The 20,125-nt window shown below is 41.1% G+C and overlaps 1 protein-coding gene across 1 annotated transcript in view; it reads left to right on the forward strand.

Moving 5' to 3' along the window:
* The window catches only part of LOC148339465 (receptor tyrosine-protein kinase erbB-4-like), a 158,962-nt gene that overhangs the window by 80,879 nt on the left and 57,958 nt on the right, over positions 1–20,125 (forward strand). Inside the window, exon 3 of the mRNA XM_088289812.1 lies at positions 7,927–8,113. Coding sequence (XP_088145938.1) covers positions 7,927–8,113 — 187 coding nt within the window. The remainder of the gene's footprint in view (positions 1–7,926; positions 8,114–20,125) is intronic.

Raw genomic sequence — 20,125 nt, forward strand, 5'->3', positions numbered from 1 at the left:
ACATTGTCACGCTTTTGCTTTTTTTTCATGTGTGTGTGTGTGTAAAAGGCTACACGAGCTTCACCGCATGACTTATGTATGTCCACAAGGTTTTGCCACGGTGTCACAAATGGTGGGGGTGTGACGACGGCCATGGCACACTCCCTTTTGGTGAACTGGAAGTTTTGACTCGAAATGTGTCTTGACAAGCAAGATGCCTCGCAGAAGCCACGTATAAAACAATCTTCTGCGTGATGCTCAGCCTGTCGGAGGCGATAAGTATCAGCATTGGGAGGAAGAAACTCAACTGCTGCTTGAAGCAAACACGCAGTGTGTAAACCAAAGTCGGACTGTCACAATTTGATTAAATGTGTTCATGTCGGAACATGCAGCCTGACCACCACTTCACTAAACTTGACTAAAATATGGAGACGCATTTCAATGTGTGTGTTTTCAAAGTTCATTTTAAAACCCCTCAATAATCTTCCAAAATGTATCCCATTTTTTATGTATTTATCTTTATTTAATCGTAGGTCTCGTAATCGCTAACTAACGTTACATGTGTCGACGTGTTTCTTGCGCCTCTGCTGAAGAAATTTGTCAGTAGGCTTGCGAAGTCTCTGAGGCGCCGCAAAGGTCATTGTATTCTATCAGTTCACCTCTAGATGGCACTAGATTTTACACACTGCCCCTTTAATGTCATTGGTTTGTTTTTTTTGCAATTATTAAATAAGGACCCCGCTACCCTAAAAAAATGTTTATTGAGGCATTCTTAACTCGTTTACTGCCATTGACGAATAATGACGTCAAAGATCCTTTTTTAATTTAATTTAATTTAATTTAATTTAATTTTTACTTGGCTGCTAGTGAACAAGTTAATGGAAATTAACCAGATCCATTCCATAAAATATTTTCCAAAGCCAGTAAAGCCATCTGGAATCTCCACAAGAACAATGACCTTAATGGCATTTCAATTCTTTTCAATGGGGAATATTCATTTAAAATCCGAGTGAATAAAGAAAAAAAAATGACAAAAATCTAACATGAAACTTTGCACAGCTAAACATTTTACTTTCTTCATCGTCACACAAGTAAAAAATAAAAATAACGGACCGCAGTTGGTAGTAAAACAAGACTTGTCTACATCTACATTGTGGTTGATAACTGATGCAAGTATGGTGACACGGGAGTCTTTCCTTCTTTGAATGCCAGTCCTCTTACCTCATGTTCCCTCTGGCGTAAATTGATCCATTTTTCTCCTGTTGTTTGTCTCAGGCAAATTGGTTTGGTTCGCTGGCTCTTTTTCAGGAATGTTGAAAAAAAGGCATGCGCAAGATTAATTAATGTTTGCTGAGCTGAGGTCTTATCAGGTACTCTGAGGTGTTGCGTGATATGCTAATGCTAGGCTAGATTGTTCTGATTAGAGATGCGTTGTAATTATCGAGATAATTATGAAGCTGATATGAGGAATTATGACATTATAACAATAAATCTGATAACATTAAACGATCAAAGAATGAAGATGAAGCCGTAGGCCTACGTTGTCGTCTTTCTGCTGAATACGGCCTGTCGTAAACGTTCATTGAGCACAAACATGTCGTAGATCCTGGAGGATATCTTCACTTTTTTAGACATTTTCCTTGCTATTTTCCCCAAATGTTCCGTAAACATTCCAAAAGGAGAGAAAGACAATCGGCAAGTTCCAGCACAATAAATCGTATCGGCCACCTAAAACATGGCCATCACTACAACAGTGTTTTAAAAGCCTACGAAGACGCCTGCGCTTTGAAAGAAAGTGCCCGAAAGGCAGCCATAAAGAAAGACCCGGGGCTAGTTTCCACCACCACTTGAAAAGTGCAAACATTTTGCCAGAGATGGCTCGAGGGCTAAAATGATGTGTAATTTCATCAGAGCTGCTCGCCCATCGCTTGACAACCAACCCTTTACCAGCGTTGAGGGCACTGGCTTTAGTCGGCTAATAAACCGCTTGTGTTACGTTTTTTGATTATTTATTTATTTTTTTTAATTTCCAAGCAGTCACTATTTTTGGCTGTTTTGTATATTTTCCAGCAAAGTGTGAAGTGACACATTCTTGTGTTCACTGGTGGAGAGAAATAAGTACACAAACGCCATGACTGAGTTCTAGATGTGTGATGTTAGCCTTGCTAGCTTTGCTAGCTCGCTAGGACTGGCCACATGGTGGCCGGATGAACTTGAAGGCAGTGTTCAGTTGTCGTTTTACTATATTTATTTCGTTTTAAAATGCACATTTTCCAACTTATAGTACTTGTTAGTGCACTTTAGAAATTCTTACAAAAAGATTTTATAGACCAGGAGAAGCCTTTATTATTTCATTTTGTGTCTCCTGTGTGCATCCAGTCGAGTGACATTGAGCATTTATTTCGGTAAGATAAAGGAACATGTAGAAGGTGGTCACGCTGTTGTCATAGCTCTAAATCTATCTGTACTCGTTTGTGTGACCTTCATTTTCTGGATCTTTTTTTTATGATTCATTGAAATATGACCAGGCTGGCACGGTGAGTGGCTGGTTATCACATCTGCCTCACAGTAGAAAAGTGCGGTGTTCGATTCTGGCTTTGGCTTTCAGGTGTGGAGTTTTCATGTTCTCCCCGTGTCCTTGTGGGTTTTCTCCGGGTTCTCCGGTTTCCTCCCAAATTCTAAAAACATGCATGGTAGGTTAATTGAACACATCAAATTGGCCCAAGGTGTGAGTGTGAGCTTGAGTGGTTGTCATCTTTGTGCCCTGCAATCAGCTGGCAACCAGTTCAGGGTTATACCGCCTACTTCCCCGAAGGAGGGGCTCAGATAATGGGTGGGGTGAAATATGACCAAAATTTACATTAGATAATAGATTGAAAACAGTGTAATTTCTTTCTTCTTTTTTTTTTAAAGTTAAATGTGCAATTCTAAAAAGATTTTTTTAATGTAATTTTTGTTATCATAAAGTTGTCATTTGTTTCGAACAAATCTATTATAGTATTTCTTTCCGCCGGGTGTGCACAAACTACAGTTAACTCGGAATTTTTAAAAATGAATGTTTATAAAAAAAAATTTTAATAATCGGTTGTCATTTTGTCCGTTAGAACCAAGAATGTATCTGTATCTACTTTAAAAAGAGTGCATCCCTTGTTTTAGAACTTTGCTTACCAAAGCAATACCAAAGAAAGCTCAATTGGAAGCATTTGGATGCTTTTCCAAGACATCCACCAAGACAATTGAACCGTCATCTTCACTGTGACACATTCCCGCACTGGGTTTTCATTTATTTCAAAGTCAATGGCCCTCTCAAAGGCATGTGATTTTTTTTATTTATTTATTTATTTATTTTTACACAGGATTCCTCCAAATCTTGAATGTCACGCCCGAGTGCTCTCAGCATACTTAGCAGGCAAATAGCCACATGAGGTGAAGAGGTGCATGCGGCTCTTACGCAGCCCATTGAGGCGAATTGGTAAACAGGTCCCCGCCCGCCCATTGACTTTGCCACCACGTGGAGGATTCAGATTGCACCGCCCGCCGCCGCCAATCCGCTCGGCTCAAACTGTTGAGAGTCTCTGCTGACATGCGCCACTGCACTCTCCTTGACTCACTGGCAGAGTGCTCTATATGTATGGAAATGAGCCGTAATCACCATAATATGTGTCCCATCTTCTTGTATTGTAACCGCGTTATTATATTTTCCCCAGCTCGATGCCTTTTTGCCCTTTTATTCATCAAGTTTCACTCTCTTTTTTTCCCCTCGGGACGTTCCATCTTCTCTGCGCTTTTGTGCTGTCCTCCGTGTTTACTTTTCCACTCATGCAGTTGACAGAAGCAGGTGTGCAATTAATTATGCTTAAAATGTGTGCGGCGAATTTCCCGCCTCATCGTCGCGGCGCCTCCTGTCCGGAAACTTTCCTAATTTTTGTGACTTTGTCGAAACATACAAATGAGACCACAAGGTGTTTTTGTTATTCTTGTGTCCAAAGTTGTCTTAACTATCTCCTTATTTCCACATCCATTTGTGTAAAATTAGAGTGAGATTAGTGAGACGCCAGATTTTTTTTTTTCCCCACGCCAACATCCCTTTTCCGGACCTGAAGCTTCCATGCTTGATAAGTCAGCGCTGCCTCTCACAAATGTGCCAGTCAATAACATATAATCATCTGTGAGCATCGTTTAGCAAAATCCTTTTGAAATAATGTTACGCTGGCATTTTCTCAAAAATGCTGGGTGCTACCCTGAGGCAGTTCCTTCGAAGAAAAGGCAGACATTTCTCTATGCATATTCACTGGCGAGGTGCCTCCAAAGAAAAAAAAGGGTTGCCGAGGCAATTAGCCTGAAACGCCGTTTTGTTCAGTTTGCCTGCACAAGTTTCTGCTAAATCCTCATCAGGGTTTGTGAATCCTCGTGAGGTGAGCTTGTATCACCGGCTGCGCAGAATGACGCGCGCTTCCTTTGTACGCTCTCAGCCAGCTCGGGTTGCTTTGGTCCGTCTATCTCCAAGCAAAATGACTGCATTCTTCACAAGATCACTCCGGAAATTTGGCTGAACAACATGAGTCATATCATTAAAGCAGATGCATCACGACGAAGGCTTCGAGCTGTATGTGTCAAAGTAGATTCACGACAATGAATACAATAGGCATTGAATGTTCAATGTTACTTGCCAGCGCAAATATTCAAAAATTCTGTGTCCAATTTTCTTTTTAATGCACCTTTAAAGAAAGACGCTCCCAGCTGGGTCAGGTGAGGTGTTATGCGACAATCACACCAAATCCGTTGGAGTGTTCCGCTTTGCTTATTCGCTGGCGTTTCGCCGCGGAAGTGCTCACAATGCTGCCGCTCACTCGGGCTCAAGAGGCGGGGCTTCGCTTGGTGACGATGATACCGAAAGGGAGGGGCTTCGTTGTTAGACGACGACAGCATTTTAAAAACATTTTTGTTCATTTTTTTTTTTTTAAGATGAATATAAAGATAAAGATGGCTTTATAGCTCCCACAATCGGAGTTCCTTTTTCTCCTTCATTCGTCTTTCTTCTTTTCAAACAACCCATGTTGTACATGACGCCGAGTGTGACGTAGTGCGTCCGGATCTGATTGGCCGCCGAGACGAGACTCGGAAAGAAAGTTACATTTTTTCACTGCGGAAAAGGGCGGCAAGCAACCGCGCCCGGACATGCAAGCTCCATTGACTACAATTCAATCGGGCCGTTGGAAATGCTTGCAACTTATCTGGGGTGAACTTCGCATTAGTCTGTGTGTGAATGACGTCAATCCTCAACTGTGGTAAATAAAAATGTGTTTTTGGATTTACTAGACAACTGACACATCGTTTGTTGAAACGTGGACTGTTTTGTTTTCCTTTGCTAATGTAAAAGTCTTACAAAATACTGAAGTGTTGATGGCAACCGGAAGTATTTCTGCTGCCTGAGCTTTATAGAGAGTATATCAGATTCGAGTCATATCTGAGGTCAGCAACTACGTATTTGTTTTGCTAGCACATACCTCGCGAGGTTAAAGAGAAACGCACACCTCAGAACACCCTCTGCACTTTTATGATGGATCTTGTTTTTGGCCGTAGTGTACTTCCCCACATGCTGGCAGACATGCTGCAGACAGGTCAACTGAAAAGACTTTTTGCTACACAATAGGGCACTCCATTATGAAGATAGTGGGAGGATGTGAAGAAAAACTTGCAATGCGTCATGTGTAGCTGACCTGATGTCTGCAAAGTCATCTCTTAGGCGCACAGCAGTAGACCCGATAGTTGCGGTTTCTGAAGCGAGTGCACGGCAGAGATGTTCACAAGAGGAGAAACAACGATGCCAAAAAAGACCTGTTCCAAAAAATATAATAATAATTAAAAAAAAAAAAAAACCCTGAGAGCCATTTTAGTTCAAGGTTGCCTGCTAATCAATTAGACTTCAGTTAGTGTCTATAAAATAAAATAGTATGGATTAAAGGCAGTTCATCCATGTAGGGTGGTGCTTCTGATTTATTAATTTATTAATTAATCAATTATTTCTTTTGTCAAAGACAGATTGCATTTAATGCAACAGGGGAGATAAGAGTCCACGCGGCACAAATCCTTCTGATACTTTTCGATGATTCTAGCATCTAAAATGAATATTGATCTCGATAGCGTTAATCTGGATATTTACACATGTATTTAATCTCAGACGGGAAGTCAATTATGTAACAGCTCTGGAAATGACTGAGAAAGACCAAAATGATCCTTTAATTTCATGAAGTGATTTACCAGGAAATGTTTTTTTTTTTTTTGTTTGTTTTTGCTCTGTCTTGCTCCCACTTGAAGACTTTTCCTGACGTTGCTAGGCAACAGGGAACTCTTGTATGTTTGTCTTTATGTAGTGTTTTCTGGACCGGGGGGCTGGCTAGGAGAAGGGGGCACAGTGTGCAAAATGGGAGCAGCATCGAGTGCGCCAGCCAGCAGCCGGGTCGGGTGGCGACGCACCCTCAGTATGCACCCGGGGCTTACCACCGAGATAATGATAGCCGGGTGAGCTTCGCAAACCCCCAGCAGTGAACACAAGGCCACAGTGGGGGTCAAAGTAATGGCAGGGTATGACTTCCATGACTTCCAAACCGGGGGCGGAGCAAAAGAATCGCCTGCAAGAATGCAATGTTTTTTTTTTGTTTTTTTTTATAGAAGCCGAGCCGCCAAGTAAAACAACTTCGTTTGCTCACCAACAAACATTTAATTTATTTATTTTTCAACCAGGACTTACTGATGGTCTGCACAATAGGCATCCGCTCTGTAATAAGTATGCTAATCAAATTGTTCGGTGAAATGAATGCTGCTCTTTTATTATGTTGTTCTCTCACTCTCGATGATTGACGCACTGTAATCTTGCTAATAAGCACCTCTACTTTGTGTTTCGGTTCCGTTGTGTTTGTGCTACAATAGCCTGGCCGCGCTTTGAGCCACTTTATGGACGCTTGTATCGGACACCTGCTATTATCCCCAAGCTCCTAACTATCGCTCTATAGCACTTGCGCTTCTTCGGCCGCGCGCCTTCTCCGAGCCAGATTTAGGACAAACCCATCATTAGTAACCTGTGAATTTGCTCACAACCATCAAAGAGGCGTTCCCGACACTTTTTAATGTCATTGAAATCCAGTAGAAAAAAATATGGCACACTTGACATCACTTTGAAGGCGTTTTTTTTTTCTTTTTCTTTTTTTAATTCTGTAGGAAATTATTTTAAAACTAATAATAATTTAAACACTGGTTTTCCTGCTAAAAAGATTATCAATAAGGATGTAACAATATCAAAAGCTCACTGTTTGTTTTCATGCCGTTATTGACGTCACAGTGCGATATTTTTCTAAATATTGTGTTAAAGCTCACGCTGTGAGCCTCACTGTATTGTAGGAAGGTTCACTGTACACAGCCGGTGCGCTTTCACACAGATTTTTGTCAAAAATACACCTTCAGATATATATCACGTTGCACATCTGTGTTCTGCTGACAAAAAAAGGATAAAATGATTTTCCTGACTAAATCCAGACTGAAATGTTGACAGTTTCTGTTGACTAAAACTGCACAAATAAAATGCTTTGCTTGAAAAAAAAAAAGAAGACTAACATGCTTATAGTTGACTAAAACGTTATAAAATTATAACAGGATGAGGTTGACTAAATGTGATTAAAAGTTAACACGTTTGATTGAAACCGGACTAAACCTGAAAATCGGAGAGGCTGCAATTCAAGAAAAATGTGCGTTTCCTTATTTGGGGGTCAAGCATCCAAATGGGCCTTGAAACTGAAATGGCAAGGCCCAAGCCGGCGATAAACGCATCATTTTTACCCAACGAACATCTGGTTCAACGTATCTTCTGTTAAGATGTCAGTGCTCATCTACGGTATTTTCGTTCCCATGTTGCATTGAAACGCAAACTGCATCTTGATATCTTCTTTGCAGTCAATCAGGGAGGTGACAGGCTACGTGCTGGTGGGTCTGAACCAGTTCGACTACCTTCCATTGGACAATTTGCGGATCATCAGAGGTACCAAGCTGTATGAAAGCCGCTACGCGCTTGCCATCTTCCTCAACTACAGGCGAGACGGGTACTACGGATTGAGGCAGCTGGGCCTTCGCAACCTCACAGGTCGGCAATGCCTTTGTTGCTTCACTTGTTATGAGCTTCGGAAATTTTGTGTGTCATGTATTAAAAGTGTCAGTTATGGCCACTATTTCTGTATTTAACACATACATAAGACTCACCGTATTATTGGGCGCAAACATGGTAAAATATATATACGCTAGCAAGAAATATATGATAGCTAGCATGCATGCTAAATCGTATGCTAGCATGCGTCCTAGTGTATGTTTTAAAAAGGCAGCGGGAGCAAAACTGAGTTTGGTTGTACTTTACTGCGGTATTTAACACACCAGGTCCCCTTTTGTCATTGTCAGAGTCAGTCTCGTTGCTGTTCAGCCCCTCAAAAATGATGTCGGCTTTTTGCGAAAAAAAAACTGCGCAGGCGTTAGCGGCTAATTCCTTCGTCAAGATTCGTGGAATGATGGCAAGCTCTGAGTTCATTTTCTACGCTACAGTACCGACTGGGGGCTTGTCTTTAGCGTCCTCGTTCACATCCGCACGCTGTCCTTAGTTACGTCCGCCTTTCATCTTTATAAGCGGCTCGACTGCTCCCAGTCAGTCAACATTTACAGATTTTGGCACAAAATTCAAGACTTTTAAATGTGCCTTACGGCCGTGAAAGTGTAGGACTCTTGAAAGAACAACACTTTAATGGTCCGAACACTCTATAATTGTGAATTATCAATCATGTTCTGATTAGAGTTAACAAGAATCTTCAATCAACTTTTAAAATACAACAAAATAAAACGGCCACGTTGTTGCCATTACAGCCTCTGATTAAGCATATACACATGATTGTGGAAATGAAGTTAATAATAATAATAATAATAATATTCCCTTTATTAGTCCCACAATGGGGAAATTCAAGATTCGAACCCAGGCCTCCTGGGGAGACTGGGTCCTAAACGCGGCGCCTTAGACCACTCGGCCATCCTGGCAGCCGAAGTTGCGCCCAAATTACAAATTAATAATTTCCTCGTCAACCAAAACCAAGTTGCTATGGCGTGAATAAAACGTCAATTTATTTTGATGAGTCACTTGAGGTTCAAGTCAAATGTTGAAACTTGAATCTCCTCTGCTGATTAATGTTCCCTTCGAGCTACAAATATATTTGTGTTTTGCTCATTTGGAAAGTGTCACAATTCCCCGCTTGTGTTTGACTTATGCACATTTAATAGGCACAAAATTAGGCCTCGGAGTTTGATGTCACGTCGCTGCCACCAAATTAATTTTGCGTGGTCGTATGGAAAGATCAAATATCTGTGAAAAGCCTTATTTTCCCTTTTAATTAAATTTCTGTTTATGCGCACCAAACCCACACATTTGTTTTGATTATATTTGCACTATTCCTCCACATGGCCTTGCAATCAGCTCATCTCCTCGAGAGGCGGTGCGAGCCAACATTATCGTTATCATGGATTTGAAACTGCTCTTTTCAAGAAGAGGCCGTGCCGCCATTTTCTCCAGTGAATCATTTTCTCATTATCACATTGTATGTGATTATCATCCGGCAGTTTCGGGTCATTGCGACATCCGGCTTTGTGCTCGTCAAGTGGTGCATCGGGGCCATTATTGCTTACTTTTCGCACAAACTGTTGAAAAAATTTTTTTTTAAAAAAAGCACCGGCAAAGCGACTGCGTGCAATCTGACGAGAACCAGCGACAGAGGGTCCGCGAACAGGAAACAACAGAGAAATTCGACAGATTGTTTGGAGTGTGCGAATCAAACAAAAAGTTGGTCTTTGGCATCCACCTCGGCAGACTTTGAGAACGTTGACTGAAATCCGCGGCTGTGGTGTTCTTCCAGTTGGAACAGAACGACATCCATCCTCGAGCGCGTCAACTTATGGCCAATGGAAAATTCACTTCCAGCGTGCATGTCCTCCACAGTACAGCCAAGGAAGAAAAAAAAAAAAAGTACTACAAAGCCGTCGGAAAGCTCAACAACTTGTTGGGAAATGAGCACAAATGAAGCCACAGTAATTGTGTCAACTTCCAAATTGAAGGCAGGCTCCACTACACATGAACTCCATCTCACATTATAGCTTTTTTGTTTTCAAAAAGACAAAACACACTCCGAGTGTAAAATGAGGAGCGCTGCATTTTTAGCACACATTTTTAGTTTTTTCTGAAACATTAATCAATGAGTCAGCGGGTTGGTCTGAGTTTATTTTCCAGGATTTTTTTTTTTTTTTTTTTAATGATTCTATTCCACAGTTGGGCACATACTGGGCAGGAGCAAATAAGGCGAGTTTTTCCGCCTTATTTGGAGTTACTCTCTTTTGACTGGGCCGATTTCTATTCTGTTTGCTCGACATTATTTGTGTAGTGTCTGGGGGAGAGCAAATATCCATCCATCTATTATCGGATCCGCTTGTCCTTACGAGGGCCACCCAACTGTCTTCGGGCAGTAGGCGTGGTACACCCCGAACTGGTTGCTGGCCAGTTTCAGGGCACACAAAGATGAACAACCATCCACGCACACACACCCACTCCTCGGGGCAATTTAGAGCGTTCAATCGACCTGCCATGCATGTTTTTGGAATGTGGGAGGAAACCGGAGTACCCACAGAAAACCCACACAGGCGTGGAGACAATCTGTGTGCTGTTAGTTTTATTTTAACCATATTTTCCTATTGTCTTTTGTGAATTTTAGGAAATCTAATTGCAAAGAACTGGCTTACTTTCTTGGAGGATTTTCAACTTGGGGAAACATTTTGCTCAGTTTTTACTCCAGAAAAGATTGGCCCTGCATGAAAAAAATGAAAAAAAGAACACAGGACATCTCCAAAGCAGTGGCCTTACGCTGTAGCGATGATTCAGTGGCTGCGGAAAGACGGGTCAGGTGTGCATGGACACACTGAGCAGCAAAAGGTCTCTTTGACCTTTACTGAGCCAACACTTGCAGACCACAGACCTCCGAGTGACAAGCGAAAACCTGGAATCATGAGAGTTCAAACAAAGTCAACTTGAATTCAAACTTTTTTCTTCTTCTTCCAAGGGGATCTTGAAACGGTAATAACGCGATTGCTGTCATTGTAGCAACAAATGCATATTTCCCATTTGATCAAACCTTTGAAACATCTTCGCCTCATTTGTTGCCTCCGCCAAGCGCAAAGCCCAAAGGAGAAAGAAAGTTTTTCATGAGCGTTAAGTCGATCTGTTTGTTGGTGCGCAACCTCCTCGCTGGAAATTTACGTCGATTATATTGGCATGGATTTCGCATAAAAGCGCGATATTCTCAGATGGGATGTTTGGGAGAAATGGAAATTCATCCCCATTTAACATTGTCTGCGGTCTGAACTTGAAAATGGAATCAAAGCACGTCAGGTGCTGAAGGGATTAAATTTCGACTTTGGGGGGGGCGCAGGAAAGCGGTTTGCTTCTTTCAACTTCTTTTCTCGTTATTTCATTTCAGCATGTCCAGTTGTTGTGTGCGCGCGTTTGTTTACCTTGGAGTTTATTATGTTAAATGCTTCAATCGATTTGGAGGGAAACGGCTACTGGGATTAAAACACATCATACTTTTTTCAAAATGTCTGAAGTTGTTTTTTCGTTTGAATCATTTTCAGTGCCAAAACTTGTTTTTGTGCTGCGACTTTTTTTTTTTTTTTTCTATTTGTTCTCATTGCCAAAACTTAATTTCAGCATTCTGCGCTACTTGCTGCTAGCCTCAGAGGATTTGATACCACAATGAAATTACCTCTTGAGACCTCTTATGATATGATTTTTTTTTTTTTTTTTTTTTAAATAGCAATTACAGCCAAATGCGCAGTCAGAGCCACGTTAAACTTTGTTTGACGTTTCAACTTCAGGCCCCAGATAGACGGACGGTCACGATTTTTAAAGTTGTGGTCGATTCAATGACTCTCTGTTGACAGTACGTCACACACTCTCGAAACACGCATGCGAAATAGCTGTTGTCTGTAAATGCAGCTCTTCTCATTCAACTTTTTGAATGGGCTCACTATTTGGCAGGTGAATATTCTCGCTGTCCACTCACTCATCCTAACTTTGTCATTTTTTTTTTTTTTTTTTTTGCTGGCTCCCAGCGGCTTTGTAGACGGCAATATATTGAATATTTACAACACCCAACAACTTTGCTGCAGCTTTGTCCCACCGTGAATTTAGTCCCATGGGGAGCCTGCAGAAAGCGTACGGACATGTTTGGATCCAGTTAGCACAAAGCAAGTTGTTCCCCAAAAGTCATATTCTTATTTGAAAGTAATTCGTTTTTATATTTGTATTGCTTTCAGAACTGATTTTGTGGTACTTTTTTTTATTTGTTTCCGTCCACTCATCAAGGGAAAAGTTAGTGTTCGTGTTGCAAATTATTATGAATATGCCATTTTTTAAAATTTTCCAGTATAAGAAATTTGCAGTGTATTTTTTTTTTTATCATCAACGATAATATAACCTTGCATTACTTTTATTACACTTAAAAATAGATCCACCTTGTCACTGGAGGCGGCACAGGTTTAGGTCACAGCTAAGTCTTCTGGTGTCTTCCTTGCCAAAAAAAAAAAAAAAGAACCGACACTTCAGTACAGTGTTTTGTTGTGTCTCTCTAATTCAACATCTCGCTCTTTCTCTCTCTCTCTCGCTCTCTCTCTCTCTGACCTCTCTCTCTTTCTCTTTCTGTCTCTCTCTTTCTCTGTTTCTCTTTATCTCTCTCTCTCTCTCTCTCTCGCTCGGTCTCTCTCTCTCTCTTTCTCTCTCTCTCTCTCTCTCTGACCTCTCTCTCTTTCGCTTTCTGTCTCTCTCTTTCTCTTTCTCTCTCTCGCTCGGTCTCTGTCTCTGTCTCTCTCTCTCTCTCTCTCTCTCTTTCTCTTTCTCTCTCTCGCTCGGTCTCTCTCTTTCTCTTTCTCTCTCTCGATCGGTCTCTCTTTCTCTCTCTCGCTCGGTCTCTCTCTCTCTCTCTCTCTCTCTCTCTCTCTCTCTCTCTCTCTTTAAAATGTGGCGTCCAAAAACAACTCAGTAAGTCACAAATATTTAATCAGGCCAAAAATAAATACGCATATTCTTTCAACCCAATACTCCAGCGTGTTAAAAATAATAAATCCAAATCAATATATGCCATCCCCAAATTATTAAACAAAAATGGAAATATCAATTGACAACTAAATCAAGTGTTACACTTTCACAAATGATGTTATTGAACACATTTTCCACAACGACAACAGTGTTTTATGTTGTATCTTTTTGCAAAGTTCCTCAAAGTACAGCGATGCATTATATTTTTACAAAGCGGAAAATATAACCCCCCTCGAAAGAAGGCCAACACCAATAGCCGTTTGCGCCTTCAAGGAGTGAGAGAATAGAGCGCTGGAAGGCATTAATAATGGATGTTGTGCCATCATTAAGGCGCTGATCATTAAGATCATCTCATCATTTCAAATGTTGCTTTGCTCACACAGAAAAATTTTTTTGCAAGGCATTGAAAAGCCTCAGTGTGCTTGTTAAATGTTTTTTTTTCTCTTCAGAGCTTTGCACAGAGTTGAAAAAACTTTGTTTGGAAATTTTTATTTTAAAACATGAATAACAAGCACTCCAGTCTTATGTAAAGCCTCTCTTCTCTCTCGTTGTCAGCTGCGGGAAATGGAGCCAAATTTGCCACAATGATCTCCAATTTGTTGTTGCTTGCCATTTCTCCGCCACACAGTCAATCTATTAAAGACACTCTGACATTTATTGACATGCAACCCAGGCTAAGGTGACATCAATCCTTGTCTTTTTTTTGGGGGGGTGTTTTAAGCTTTACATCCCAATTCCCCTTTTGTTGACATTTGAGCACAGCAGAGGCACTTCAATGTGAATTTTGTGCCACAACGTTTGCCTTTTGGTTTGGCCTGTGACAAGAGAATTTATTGATAATTTGTCATGGTTATTGTACGGAGCCAATAAGGTGACATGGAAGTTAAAAAGAAAGTAAATTTGCGTTCCCTTGCTAATTTTTGCAGGGGAATGCTTTTTTTAAATGTGTGTTTATTTACTTCCGGGTCATCTCAGCAGTACGTCGGAGACGCCAAGAATCATGGAGGAGGACTTGGAATGCTTCTTGTTGTCAAGAAATGTTTTTTGCTTAGCACTCGCTTCAGATGTCTTTCACTTATTTGGAAACCAAGCTTGATTTCAAGAACTGATTTTATATCTTTGTATTTCAAGCAAATTTCAAAGTTCCTCAATTAAGCAACAATTTATATATATTTATATAATATAAATCACTCTCTAAAATTTTCAATTAATTTTCAATTTATGACATATAATATATATATATATATATATATATATATATATTATATATATATTTTGTATATATATATATATATTTATTTATTTATATACACACTAAGTACTACATAGTTATCATTCTTTGCACGGATCTTAAGCAATTATTTTTGAACAAGTGCAGCATAATGTAATTCAATTAATTATTAAGTGGATTATACCTTTGCAGATGCAATAATTTTTTTCAGGTTTTTCATTTTTTGTTTCATTTCCTCAATGCCGTCAAAGTTTAGAAATGCAAATCAGCAAAATTCCTAGGCGTGTTTAATTTGACCTCTAATTTGGACCAGCGCTGCTCATCAGTCAGACTAATTTAAGTTAAATGTGGGTGGTTATCATCTTCCCCCGCAAGACCTTTATTGCTCATTGTTTAGTCATTATCCAAGGTTGTTAGCGCTGAGTTTATTAATGCCAAAGAATGGAGATGATCCTAAAAATGTTAACAAGTCCGTGTGCCGCCCTCAGCATTTGTCAAAGCACCGCTTTCCTGTCGTGAGCTGCATGGGCTGATCATCATTTTCTTTTTGATTCCGTGTGTGCCATCTGAACTCCACGCTGACAACTTTATAACTTGACTTTTGAACCTTGCTTTAGATTTCTAGATTACTTACTTTTGTGCTTAGCAAATTATTTTGTTCTGGTTCCGTCTTCTCAAATCCCCGCAGTGACAACACATTGGTCAAACGCCTTTGCTTACTAGCATGATTAGCATTCAGCTGCTTTTGCGGTTTTTTGGCTCGGTCTCGGTTGGATCGCGCTTGTTGGACGGCCGTGACTTAATTTAGATGCAGGGAAGTGGAAACACAGGAGTACTTATTCGCCCGCTAGCCCGCCTACCAAATTGTACTGCATCTCTAGTTAAATATTTAACAATTAAATTTTTTCAAGGAAGCGCAGTGGACTAGTGGTCAGCACATCTGGTTCACAATTCTGAGGTTGCTGGTTCAAATTTGGGCTCGAGCCTTTCTGCGTGCCTGCATCAGTTTCCTCCTTACACCCACTACCCAAATACATGCTTCTGAGGTTGAACTGAAAATTGTCCATAGGTGCTAATAGGAGTGTGAATGCATTTTTGGCCCTCTTCGGATTCTCATTTTTACAGAGAAAATTTCCTTTCCTTCATCCTATCCGAGATGATCCGGAAGTACTTGGAGGACAGGATCGCAGTTATTGTAAAAAAAAAAAAAAAATCTTATGACGCCGCCTGGATTCAACATTTAAGCCAACCTTTACGAAAGAAAAGGAAATGCGTCCCCCACAGTCCTTTACGTCAGCAACATTTAAAGCAACGGGCCATCGACAAACTTTACAGACAATGCAAATAAGTTTAAAAGTTTAACGCTGGGGACCTTAAAACTAATGTTAAAAGAAAACACTCATTCAAAATTTGTTTTCATTTTTTGTTTGTTTCAAGTGAATAATTAATGAGGCCAAGAAATATTCGTTCAAAGCAAAAGGAATGATGCCATAACAACGGAACACTCCGCGTAATGGCCGATAATGCACTCAGCCTGCGAGCCGCCGATACGACTTCTATCACGACTTTCCGTCCGTAAAACATAACCGATTTGCACTAAAATGTAGATTTGCAAGTGTAGGCATTTGATAATCATTCTCTGAAAATATTAGAACGAAACTTGCAATATTTTTTATGATCGCTAAACAAGTTGGAAATGAACCGTCGAGTGTACAGGAGAGCTGGGCACTTGACCCCTTTTTGCTGGTCAGTCCCCTGCCCTTCGGCTGCGATCTCTGTACCGTTCTGGCCTCAACCCTACGGCCTTATTCAGCAAAATTGTCGGCCCCGTCCCCCAAAAATGGCCGCCCGACCGGCCTGGATGACCTAGCTCTGGTGTACAAGCACGCGTGACGTCACAGGAATCACGTGAGATGGTCACCTGCAACCCGAGTGCGGATAAGCGGTACAGAAAATGGATGAACGGATGAAATTGGCAGCTTGTGCAAATATAACCGTTTGCCACTATCGCCTCTGCCTGTGGGTGTGTTTGGGTTGAAGACAACATGAAGGGTTAAAAAAAAAACAAGATACAATTGTGTGTTTTCAAGAGTGTTAGCGAGGGAGCCGCAAAAGTGGGTGGAGGAGAGTGGTGAGAGTGATGGCAAGAATTTAGCGTCCACTGAAGGCTTGGCGTGTACAAAAAGTGTCATCTCCTGCCTCCTACACGGACTCTTCGGTGCACAAAGCATTTTTCATGAGGATCCATGGCAAAAACAATATCATTGGAGACTGCAAAATTTAATCGGGGGTTTAAAACACAATTATCAGGAAGGAAGTGGTGGCGCTGTGGATTGGCGGGGGTTCGAGTATGGTGAAAGGGACCACCCCCGCGTTGTCTGTGCCTCGCAGCTCCGCTCCCATTTGTCATTGAGCACAATATCTCTTTGGCTGGCAGAGCTAATAAAGGAGAAGTGTAGAAACGGGACTCCAGAGACTCACCTTCTCTCTGTGAAGATCAGATAAGTTTTTTTTTTTTTTTTTTTTTTCCCCCGACTCTGGCGACCGCTCGCCAAGATGGTGACTTTTATAAAAACACAACACACTCACTTGGAAATGTGGAGCTGCGGGAGGATGACAGTTCATTTGGTCCTGGTCTGCTCTCGGGCCGTTTTGCTGATTCGTCACTTTTTTTTTTGCATTGTCTACCGGCGGCTTGCTCGTGGTCTGCTGTCAAAACTGTGATTCATAAGATCAGAGAAGTCATTTTCACATCATCTGCTTTCTTTCGCAACAACTTTTTTTTTTTTTTTTTCCCCCTCTCCGTGCTCGTCTGAGCAAACATGCTCGGAGGCATCACACAGTGGAGTGCCTCTCACAGTTGCACACATCGCTTCCTGAGAGACACGCCACTTGCTCTGTACTCTGTAATAGTTGTCTATTCTTATATGCACGTGACAGAAATCAGCTACAGTATTTTTCAAAGCTCAACAACTAGAACTGACTGCTTTAATAGGCACACCGACAAAGTCTCGTGCAAGGATGGACAATTTAAATACTGGAGGGGGCCACATTTTTTTCTTCAGTGCTCCTGGAGGGAGCCGCATAGGATCATCTACTTCCTAACCTGGTCTATTTGAAGTATATTTCATTTTTATAATACATTTGGCGGCACGGTGGACGACTGGTTAGCATGATGGCCTCACAGTGCAGAGTCTCCCCATGCCTGCGTGGGTTTTCTCCGGGTACTCTGGTTTCCTCCCACATTCCAAAAACATGCATGGTCGGCTGATTGAACACACTAAATTGTGAGCGTGGAAGGTTGTTCGTCTTTGTGTGTCCTGTGATTGGCTAGGAACCAGTTCAGGATGTACCCCTCCGGCTGCCCGAAGACAGCTGGGATAGGCTCCAGCTACCCCGAGAACCTTGTGAGGAGAAGCGGCTCAGATAATGGATGGATAATAAATTTTTAATGCTTGTATAAATATAAAATATCCACTATTCCAACCAAACAACAAAGAATTTGAAGAAAACAACAAAATAAGGAGATACTGTTATTTGTTTTTCCAGTGCAAAGGGTTGTCTTGTCTAAAAAATACCATTCAAGGATGGCACAAAACTGCTGAACAAGTAATCAACATTTTACCAACAATTTACCGTGGTCGTCACGTCCCGAAACGGAATACAAAGTGCAGACGACAAGGAGAGATTGGACAGATTCCCGATGACCAGCACCATCCCGGTTGTAGTTCGGCAGTATAAGGTGCGCAGTGAAGACATGTCTGCCTTCTAGTGGTGATTGGTGACATTACAATTAAAAAGTACAGTCAATCTCCCACATATTCGCCAATTCGCACAATTCAGATATTTTTGTTTTTTTTGGGGGGGGTCACCATTTCCGTCTTTATTTCCATGAAAAATGTATATTGAATGTTTATCAGCATTTTGTTTTTATGAATTATGTGTGTTGGGGAGGGAATTCAGGGGTCTCTCTGAGTGCGGTCTGCACGCAGCCCGTGGTCGACCAGTTGCCCATCCCTTGTCTAGTAAGATCTCGTGCCCTTCACATGTTGCGAAATAAGTCTTGAGAAATCTCTCTTGGTAAATAGTGCAGTCATCGCTGCCGACTTTACTCTTTAATATGTTTTCAAATGAATATCATTTGTGTCAAAAGTGAATGTTATTTTTGTCAGCAGAATTTGTGATTGTTCCTGTCTTGTATGCTGTGTTAGTTTTAACACTGTCGTAGTTAAATTTCAGTTACTGCATCTATCCTCAAATCCTTCCACTCAGGGTGCAACTAGTACATTGCCATTTCATTGTCTAGTTGTGCAAATATTTACCCCAAAATTGGCACATCCCATTTTCATTTGCAATTCCAAATACTTGCCGGGAATATCTTTGTTTTCCTCCCATCTGGAGGAAAAACGGACCACCACTCCAACGGGAGGATCAAAAAGACTTTTAAAACAGACCGAGGCTGTTTTATTCATCTTGTTCTCGTGTTGCGTCACGTGTGCAAACATGAAAGATGGATGGTAGCTGTTGAATGGTGATCAATCCAAGGTGGCTTAAGAAAAGCCACACTAGTTTTTGCATGTTGCGTCTTTTTTTTTGGCCACACGAGCTCACAGGTGGTCAGCTGTTTTTTTTTTACTTTCACAAAGGGACTTTCTTGAAAGGCGAAACAACTTTCCCCCCCAATTTAATGCTCATTATAGAAGCAGTACTCATTTTTTTTTTTTTTTTACACAAAAAGTCTAAGGTGCCACCCTGGGTATTTTCAGTGGAATTTTGTTTTTTTGAGCATTGCCTGAGATGCAGTCCTGATATGCTTGAGAGCTAAACTCTACCTGGACTTGTTTTCCAATAAAAAAAAAAAAAGAAAATCTCAACTCCACTCCTCAGTTCTCCTAATCCTCAGATGCTCGGCAGACAATGGCAGAAAGCGTAAAAACGTGGACTCATCAGCCGAGGACGGATCGCTATCACGGCTTTATTCATTCGCATAATTAGAGGAAGAGGAAGGGATGTGGGACAAGTGGCTAGCAGCACTGATGAAAGCTCATCAGCGAGCTCCCCGCAGAGCTTCGCGGTTTCTGGCGGCTGCCGGCTCAATCATCATCCACAAACGACTTCAGAATAGCGGCTCTTTGCTCCGCTGAATGAGCGTAAAATGAGCATAATTGGCCACGGAGCAGCGTTTGGTGGAAGAGGTCGTTACGACTTCCTTAATATTCGATTTGAAAACTATATCCTAAAATGCTGTTGCTACATGAAGTCTTAAAACTTTAACGCACGTAGAAAAACATATGTGATATTGATTTTGGCTTTTTAAGACAGTAAAAATCTGCCAAGTCGTGGTTTGCTCATTCCAAATTCACCTATTCGCATTTCTTTTCTGTGGAAACTCAACTTTCTGCAAAATCACTTCACAAAATAATTCCATAGCCCTGGTTGGTAGGAAAGTAGTAATTGGTAGCAAAGAAGTATGACTGAAGTGAAACATCTTGAATGAAATTGTTTTATGTCAGAGGAACTAAGTTTAGTCTGGGTTGTTCATGGAAATGACTGCGATGCTTTGCTGCATGTGAATATACATGGGAATTCGTTTTTTAAAAAAATAAGTCTGTAACCCAATAATTTTAAAGGTTACTAAAAGACCGAAAAGTGATTAATTTAAAACTGCTCAAAGACCTTAAAGAGATGTGGTGAAAAATAACCAATTTTAATCTGGATTTAGAAGCATTTACACTCGGCGCTGGCAGTGTTTA

Source organism: Idiotropiscis lumnitzeri, chromosome 3 (genome assembly GCF_059441095.1).
Source record: "Idiotropiscis lumnitzeri isolate Australia: NSW breed Sydney's pygmy pipehorse chromosome 3, RoL_Ilum_1.0, whole genome shotgun sequence".
Classification (NCBI taxonomy): Eukaryota; Metazoa; Chordata; class Actinopteri; order Syngnathiformes; family Syngnathidae; genus Idiotropiscis; species Idiotropiscis lumnitzeri.